Consider the following 9,300-nt stretch of genomic DNA (forward strand, 5'->3'; position numbering starts at 1 on the left):
ATTCCTGCTTAATCTCTGGGTGAAAATCCCTGCGGAGACTCGCTGAGGAGTCGAAAGTGACCCGTTATTTCCACAGAAACTCGCCGGCATGTGCTGCTGGAGGCTTTTTGGAATTTAAAGGGGGTGGCGGGAGGGAGCGGCAGAGGGAGAAGAGAAGGAGCCATGTTTACTTTTAATTTTGTTTTAAGACTCTTGGCCGGGGAGTTCATGATGTGACTTGGAAACTGTATCGTCTCCTGATTTATGGCTCGCCTGTTATTCTAGAAAGGCCACCTGCGAGCCAGAGGCAGCTGCCTGGCTCCCCCCTCCCCACACACCCTTTGCACATTGTGTGTGACCATCCTGTGGTCTTTCATAATTGTTTCTCCTCTTTCCATTTGTGGAGGTCTCGAGTACTAGTGTATGCAGAACGGCTCATGTTGGCATCTGTTAAACCGCCACGCGTGGGGGCAGGGACGGATGAACCCTTAAGGAGACTAAGCACGTGCTTAGGGCACCAGAGCCAAAGGGGGCACCACAAAGTTGGGGAAAGGGTGAAAAGAACTTTATGTAGTTCTAATGTAGCTTGGCTTAGTTTGTGCAGTATATTGTGTTATCATATGAATACATTTTTGTATTGCTGCAACCTGCATTGTATGTCTGGTCAGACAGGTCAACAACTAAAATGGACTGGGTCTTTATGGCTCCTGTCGCAATAAATTACATTGATTGATTGATTGAAATGGACTGGGTCAGTGTGGAAAGGAGTGGGGCACCAAGATTGGTCAGTGCTTAGGGCACCAGTGAGCCTTGATCCGCCCCTGGTGTGGGGTGAAGTCATGTGGCGGTGGGAAGTGCCATCTAGTTGCAGTCAACCTGTGATGACCCTGGAGTGGGGATGCCAGCCTCCAGGTGGGACCTGGGGATCCCCCTGGAATTACACCTCATCTCCAGACTCCAGAGATCAGTTCCCCTGGAGAAAATGGATGCTTTGGAGGGCGGACTCCATGACATCGTACCCCACTGGGGTCCCTGTCCTCCCCAGGCTCCGTCCCCAGATCTCCCAAGAGTTTCCCAACCTGGATATGGGAATGAGAACCTTACCTCCCCCTCCCCCCCCCGCCAGTGGCCAGGGGAGACCTGGCAACCGTACCCCATAGAGTTTTTAAGGCAAGAGATGGTTTGCCACTGCGTGGCTCTGCATGGCAATTCTGGAATTCTTTGGCTGTCTCTCAACTTATTGGCCAGGGCCAACCCTTCTTAGCCTCCGAGATCTGGTAAGATCGGGCTAGTCCAGGCCATCCCGGTAGGGTCACCAAGTCTCCCCGGCCACCAGCAGGGGATGGTGGGGTAGAGTTACCAGCTCCGGGTTGGGAAACTCCTGGAGATTTGGAGACGGCGCCTGGGTACATTTGACTGTATGCAAAAGGTATATATGAAAATTATAAGGTGGAAAAAAGAAATGAATTTTTTGGATACATTATTTTATTTATTTGTTTATTTATTTGCATTTTTACCCCGCCCTTCCCGCAAACGGGCTCATCGTACCCTACTGAGGTCAATAACTAGGTTAAATAAGGATGCAAGTCGATTTCCCTCAATTTGTATTTATGTATGCCTGTCTTGTCTGTCTTGTATATGAAATTAAAAAAAAAATAATAATTCTTGTTTCCACCGGATCATTTTACTGTTGGGTCGTTGGATGGATCATTTTATATTGTTGGTTTTAAAATATGTGTTGTTATATATATTTATTATCATTATTGGTTTTTATGTTGTGTATTGAATTGTGTTTTACTTATACACCACCCCGATCCTTGCTTGTCGAGGGAGTAGTGGGTTACAAACGTAATAAAATAAATAAGTAAATAAAAGTTTTTAAAATCTGCTTTTAGTAAGCGAAAGGTTGAAAACAGAGTACCTATGTGCACTGGTGGTCCCCCCCCCCCAATATCTATACACACACATATTTTTGTGAGTTATATCAAGTCCAGCAAGTTTATACATTTTAGTAGGAAATGAATTTTGCCATTGGAACTGTACTGTCCTGGCCAAGAACATGAGACAAGCTGATGAATGTGGTGGCAACTCATTAGGTGAACCATGAGGACTGGCTTCACATTGAGCAGACGTCTGGTTCCCTAGCTTTCTGTTTACCCGGCTTACCATGCAAGATTGCTGAACTTGAGTTCACTCACAAACTCGAAAGGATAGATACACACACACCCTGGGCTGGATAGGCTTCTTATCTCACTACAGATGCTAACTTTCTGCCCCTAAGCATTTCTCCCCTGCTGTGATCAACCTGGTTTCTGTGTGCATTGTACCTCTGCATCCTGAGTTTCTTCTTTACCAACACTTTCTGACTGGGATATAAGGGCTGAAAGTTCTCCATTGCTACTTAGACCTGATGAAGGAACCTTTGACTCTTGGAAGCTCATACCCTGGCAATCTTGTTTCAGATTCAGAAACCTTTAATGGCATAAAATGTAATAAAATGCAGAATAGTCTTACATAAATAAAATAGGAATAGTACAGTCCAGGTGAGGCAATAAAACAGTGTCAGGAATAAGAACACAGAAGAGCAAAATTAATCAAGCATTCTCTGCCTTGGCCTTAGAAACACCGTTATCCTCATTCAACACAATAGCCAAATATTCAGCCACAAGTTCTGTCAGTTTGGTAGATTTATCAGCAAGTAAATATTGAGTAATTCTCTCTGGGGGGCCAGAGAGGTTGGAAATAACAGGATCAAGGAGTTGTTGACGAACCTTACTGTGCATGGGACAGCGAAGTAAAATATGGGAAATGGAGTCAGGTTCCAGTAAACAGTATTTACATAGTCTGTTCTTGAAAGGTATGTTATGATATCTGCCTGAAAGAACAGCCGAAGGGGAAATATTCAGTCTAGCGAGCACAAAGGCCCGACGCTGTCGAGGATTGGTAAGATTTTCCGTGTAAGCAGCTCCTAGCCCTGGGGTTAGACAGCAGGCCATGGAAACAAGGAGAGAAAATCATGTTGGTTCCCGCAGCAATGGTCTGGCTCTCAATATCCCAAATTCTCTGACAGATAATGTGAAATAATTGGTTCTCATTGCAGTCAGTTAGGGACTTCAAGTTGATTCCAATAGAATCAATAGAATCACCACACCTTAAAAAGGATATTATAGCTTTGGGAAAAGGGCAGAAAAGGGCAACTCGAATGATAAAAGGGTTGGAACACTTTCCCTATGAGGAAAGGTTAAGGCGCTTAGGGCTCTTTAGCTTGGAGAAACGACGACTGAGGGGTGACATGATTGAGGTTTATAAGATTATGCATGGGAAAGAGCAGGTAGAGAAAGAGGTACTTTTCTCCCTTTCTCACAATACAAGAACTCGTGGGCACTCCATGAAATTGCTAAGCGTTCGGGTTAGAACAGATAAAAGGAAGAACTTCTTCACCTAAAGAGTGATTAACACTTGGAATTCACTGCCACAGGAAGTGATGGCGGCTACAAGCATGGACGGCTTCAAAAGGGAATTAGATAAGCATATGGAGCAGAGGTCCATCAGTGGCTATTAGCCACAAGGTATAGATAGGAACTCTCTTGGTGCTTGGGGGGGGTCAACAGTGGGGCAAGTGATGCTCTGTCATCTTGGTGCTTGGGGGGGGTCAACAGTGGGAGGGCTTCTAGTGTCCTGGCCCCACTGGTGGACCTCCTGATGGCACTGGTATTTCTGGCCACTGTGTGATACAGAGTGTTGGACTGGATGGGCCTTTGGCCTGATCCAACATTGGCGTCTCTTATGTTCTTATGTTCTTATGAATCAATTTTGGACCTAATATGTTGATACCATTTAGAGATATGGGAGTCCCTTAATAAATCATATAGCAGAGTGTTAGGACAATAGTAGACCTGAAAAATGGCCACCGTGCTGCCATGGACGCGGAGTAGCTCTGTGTTAATTCCCTTGGATTGCCTTCTGTCGGCTTCTCCTGCCTTTGTTCTTCTCCTAACAATTGAGTGCTCCCGGAAGGTGCTCCTGACCAATGCTCCCTCTAAGCTGTGGGGTCTTGTGAGGAAAAAATTCTACTTTGTGAGCTGCTGGCATTAAAGTTGTGAGCGAGCCGTTTTGCTGCTCAATAAATTAGTTTGCTCTGGAGCCCTCCTTCCTGAGCTAGGACAAAAAGGTGTGAGCTGGAGGTTAAAAAACTGAGCTAGCTCACACTAACTCGGCTTTCAGGGAACACTGCTCCTGACCCACACAGCTAACCACCTGCAACTTTCCGCTTACCTGGTTTCTCTTGCTCCAGTCTTCAGGTACCAGCATCACAGTGGACATAGCTGTCATGGGAGAAGCCCACGGGCTCATCACAGACCTCCTGGCCGACCCGTCCCTGCCGCCCAACGTGTGCACCTCCCTGCGAGCGGTCAGCAACCTGCTGACCCCCCAGCTCACCTTCCAAGCGGTTCACAAGCCCAGGGTCAACCCTTTGGCCTCCTTCAACGAGAACTACACCTGCTCCGACTCGGAGGAGAGCTCAGAGAAAGGAGAAAAGCTGGCCGTTCCCAAGGTAGAGGTTCGTTTGTTTTGTGTCGTCTTGCTGTCAGAAGTTGAGATTTTTTGTTTCTCCGCTAACTGGCATTACGTTTTATGACACACATGGCCCGGCCCAACAAGGTCTCATTTATGTCAGATCTGGCCCTCATGACAAATGAGTTCGACACCCCTGCGCCAGGACGATCCTGCACGGAGCAGGGGGTTGGACTTGATGGCCTGCATGGCCCCTTCTAACTCTGGGATTCTCTGATTCTGTGAATATTTTTTAATTAAGGTAACTGTCTAGCTAAGGACATCTTCAAGTTCTGTTGTGGGGCTTTAGGGAAGAGACCTTTCCTTCCCTGGTTAATAGCAATCTCCTCAGTTGGTTCCATTTATTTCCATCCCACCTCTCTCCCCAACAGGGACACGAAGCACCTTACATTGTTCTCCTCTCCTCCATTTTATCTTCACAACAACCCTGTGAGGTAGGTCGGACTGAGAGTGGGTGTCTGGCCTAAGGTCACCCAGCAAGCTTCCATGATGCAAGTGAGGATCTGAACCGGGGTTTCCCAGATCCTAGTCTGGCCCATTAACCAGGACACCACACTGACTCCCCCATGATACTTTGTCCACTCTATCCGCTATCTGTTGAGCGATGGAAGCCCAGAAACAGAACGAGGGCTTGTATCAGGGCAGGAATAGTACGCTTAAAGAGTGTCTGTTCCTGCCACAGAACAGGGGCCAGAGCTCTGTTTCCGTGGGCCTCTAAATACATGGACGGATCCTTTTTTCAGAGCTATCTAATGTTCTGCTGAGAGCCAATGTAATGTGGTGGTTAGAATGTTGGGCTAGGATCTGAGAGACCCAATTTCGAGTCCCCTCTCTGCCCTGGGAGCTTTCTGGGTGACCTTGGGCCAGTCACCCACCCTCAGCCAGCGTGGTGTGGTGGTCAAGAGCAGTGGACTCTAATCTGGAGAACCGGGTGTGATTCCCCATTCCTCCACATGCAGCCAGCTGGATGACAGTGGGTCTGTCTGTTACAAGTCCTCTCAGAGCTGTTCTCTCAAGAGCAGTTGTCACGGCTCAGGTGGAGTGTCACCTGACGCTGCCACCACTTTGGCTCCAGGCTCCTCTGAGAAGGCCCAGAGCACCCTCCCAGGCCTTTAGACCTCCCTTTTGGCCGAATAATAGGTGTGAGGACCAGGCAGAGTGAACAAGAAAAAGGTTTATTGTATAGGAGGTCAAACAACAAGGTGCAGAATAATAACAGTAAGTGGGTGAAAAGAAAAGAAATCAAATGCCCTAATGCATCTAAATATATACTGTCCCTAGCTCACTATTCCAAGTGGCACTAGACTACTCACCCTTCCCTCGGGATGAGAGTCTCTTCCCTGCAGCAACCTTCCTTCTGGCTCTGCCCCCTGGGGAAAAGAACAGCTTTTCCTGATGCTCCAGATCTTTTATTCCAAGCTCTCCTCTTTTCCTATTGGTCAATTTTGGCTCCAAAACCTCTCAGGGGCTTCTGGGAGTTGTAGGCCCAGCCTCACCTACTGCTAGCCAGGCTTCCTGGGCCTAGTAGGCCTCTGGTGGCACAGCCAAGATCATGACAGCAGTTCTCTCAGAGCTCTCTCAGCCCCACCTACCTCCCAGGGTGTCTGTCATGGCGAAAGGAAGGCGATTGTAAGCCGCTCTGAGACTCCGAGTGAAGGGCGGGGTATAAATCCAATCTCCTCCTCCTCCTCTTCTTCTTCTTCTCCTCTCCTCCTCCTCCTCCTCCTCCTTCTGCCAGTTGCACACTTTCAGGCTAACTGAGCTCCCAGGGTTGTAGTGAGGATAAAATGGAAAAGAGAAGAACAAAGTAAATTGCTTTGGGTCCCCATTGGTGAGAAAGGAGGGCTATAAATGAAGTAAGCAAATAAGTATGCAATAAATTACCATTTCCCTTATGTTAATACATTGCAACGATTACTGGTATAATTATTTTTTAAGAATGTCAAAGCTCTTGAGACTAGCTTTTTTGTGTGTCTTGCTTCCCTGAACACTGGGGAAACCTAGATAGATATTTGATGTCAGTATTGCTCTGTGTTCATAACATCATCCATGGCTGACCTCCAGTAATTATTTGAGGTCATATAGGAAAGATTATCGAATGGAAAAGCTGTACTCCCTTGTCCCTAGCGTCTCCGGAAAAGTCTGCCGCCGGGTCTTCTGCGACGAGTATCATCCACGTGGACGACCACCACCTCAGCCACTGGCTTGCCAACCTTGGAGCCCGCTCCAGTGAGAAGAGACCGCAGTGCTAGCATCAAACCTCAGGATACATCACCGTCTGGGTGAGTGCCACTTTAAATTTGCATTTATTGAAACGTGTATGCCCCACTTTACTCCCTGGAGGGACCCATGGTGGCTTACAACAGGGGGGAAAATGCAGGATAAATAAACAAAACAACACAAAAAGTAATGAAGAAGGAGAAGAAGAGTTGGATTTATATCCCGCCCTTCACGCAGAGTCACAGAGCGGCTTACAATTGCCTTCCCCTTCCCACAACAGACACCCTGGGAGGTAGGTGGGGCTGACAGAGCTCTCTCGAGGACTGCTCTTGAGAGAACAGCTCTGAGAAAACCTTTGAATAACCCAAAGTCACCCAGCTGGCTGCATGTGGAGGAGTGGGGAATCGAACCCGGTTCTCCAGATTAGAGTCTGCTGCTCTTAACCATGACACTGAATGGGCTCTTCTTGGATCAGTCCTGAATTGTAGCTGGCTCATCTGAAGGCTTAGACTGTGAACCATGGCCTAAAAGCCAAAGGATGACAAACGCTTTTTCTCTTGGCCTTCAGCTCACAACTCACGCGATGCCGAAGCTTCATATCAGCCATGAGAAGGCGGAAGCAAGCATTCCGCAAGATGTTACAGCAGGCTGAGACGTTCCTTGAAATCTTTCCCTCCCTGTTAGAGAGTCTCTGGGCATGCCCAACCTTTGTGGTCTAGTGGTTAGAGTGTTGGACTAGAATCTAGGAAACACAGGCTCGAATCCCTGCTCAGCCATGGGGGCTTGCCGGGTGACCCTTGGGCCAGTTATGAGCCAGTTTGGTGTAGTGCACGGACTCTAATCTGGGAGAACCCGGTTTGATTCCCTACTCCTCCACATGCAGCTGCTGGTGTGACCTTGGGTCAGTTACAAGTTCTCTTGGAGCTGTTCTCTCAAGAGCAGTTCTCAGCTTGAGCTCTCTCAGCCCCACCTACCTCACAGGGTGTCTGTTGTGGGGAGGGGAAGGGAAAGTAAGCCACCCTGAGACTCCGAGTGAAGGGCGAGGTAGAAATCCAATGTCCTCCTCCTCCTCTTCTTTCAGCCTAGCCTGCCTCACAAGGTTGTTGTGGTGATAAAATTGAGGAGAGGAGAATGTTGTAATCCATTTTGGATTTCCTTGGATTACCTTCGGAAACTGTACAACTTGCAAACTAGCTTGGTGAGAACATAAAGACTAAGCACATATTCTCAAAGGTATCTTGTTCAGAGTCACCGATGGTCCGATGGACGTGAAGAGGTTTGGCAGCAGGTAACTGGAATCAGGTTCTTCAGGACCTAGGTCAGCGTCTAAGTAGCTTAGACGTTGCTCCAGCAAAACTTTAATGCTAAGTCATCTCCTTCAGTCCTCCTGAATTGTCTTGCTCTGTCCCTAACCCTGCCTCCTATAAAATCACCATGAAGCAGAAGAGGTTTGGCAGCAGGGCTGCAACCATCAGGTAACTGGAATCAGGTTCTTCAGGACTTAGGTCAGCGTTTAAGCAGCTTAGACGTTGCTCCAGCAAAACTTTAATGCTAAGTCATCTCCTTCAGTCCTCCTGAATTGTCTTGCTCTGTCCCTAACCCTGCCTCCTATAAAATCACCATGAAGCAGAAGAGGTTTGGCAGCAGGGCTGCAACCATCAGGTAACTGGAATCAGGTTCTTCAGGACCTAGGTCAGCGTCTGAGCAGCTTAGACGTTGCTCCAGCAAAACTTTAATGCTAAGTCATCTCCTTCAGTCCTCCTGAATTGTCTTGCTCTGTCCCTAACCCTGCCTCCTATAAAATCACCATGAAGCAGAAGAGGTTTGGCAGCAGGGCTGCAACCATCAGGTAACTGGAATCAGGTTCTTCAGGACCTAGGTCAGCGTCTGAGCCGCTTAGACGTTGCTCCAGCAAAACTTTAATGCTAAGTCATCTCCTTCAGTCCTTCTGAACTGTCTTGCTCTGTGTCCCGCCTCCTGTAAAATCACCGTGAGGCAGTTGCTCATATGACTAATGACACCAGGAAGCAGATAAAAATACCAAAAAGCTATGCTAAGAGAGTGTGATTATGAAATAATAAAGAGAGCACTAAGTCATTTGGCATTCTCCAGCGTATGCTCTTGAGCAATGAAAATGAAGAATGTTAACTAATTAAAAGAGCAGTCAGTCATCCTACTTTTAATTGATGAATCCATCAAAGGATGTCTGTTTCACAAGAGTTAGCTCTGATTAAAATAATATTTTTAGTCTACAGTTTGGGAATTATTTACCATCTTTCAATGCTTCATGAAGAGGACAGATCTCATCCCCGTACTCTGACACCCACTACTAATTTGCATCCCTAACATTTAAAACCAATAATAAACCCCAATTACTGCCTTTATTAATGGCTTGATTTATCCTACAATTATGTTGGAACAAATGGGGGACCCGCAAGGAGTTGTGGGGGGCATCTCATTTTCCCCTCCCCTGCTGTTGCCTCTTTTCCTTCCCTGAAAGCTCCGATAGCCTCTCCCCTTTTCCTG

At 47.3% G+C, this 9,300-nt stretch overlaps 1 protein-coding gene across 1 annotated transcript in view; it reads left to right on the top strand.

Moving 5' to 3' along the window:
• PDE3A (phosphodiesterase 3A) overlaps positions 1–9,300 on the top strand; it is a 72,866-nt gene that overhangs the window by 5,237 nt on the left and 58,329 nt on the right. Inside the window, exons 2-3 of the mRNA XM_015414068.1 lie at positions 4,274–4,525; positions 6,682–6,836. Of these exons, the coding sequence (XP_015269554.1) occupies positions 4,274–4,525; positions 6,682–6,836 (407 nt within the window). The remainder of the gene's footprint in view (positions 1–4,273; positions 4,526–6,681; positions 6,837–9,300) is intronic.

The sequence above is a fragment of the Gekko japonicus genome, unplaced genomic scaffold (assembly GCF_001447785.1).
Source record: "Gekko japonicus isolate JY-2015 unplaced genomic scaffold, Gekko_japonicus_V1.1 scaffold3369, whole genome shotgun sequence".
Taxonomy (NCBI): domain Eukaryota; kingdom Metazoa; phylum Chordata; class Lepidosauria; order Squamata; family Gekkonidae; genus Gekko; species Gekko japonicus.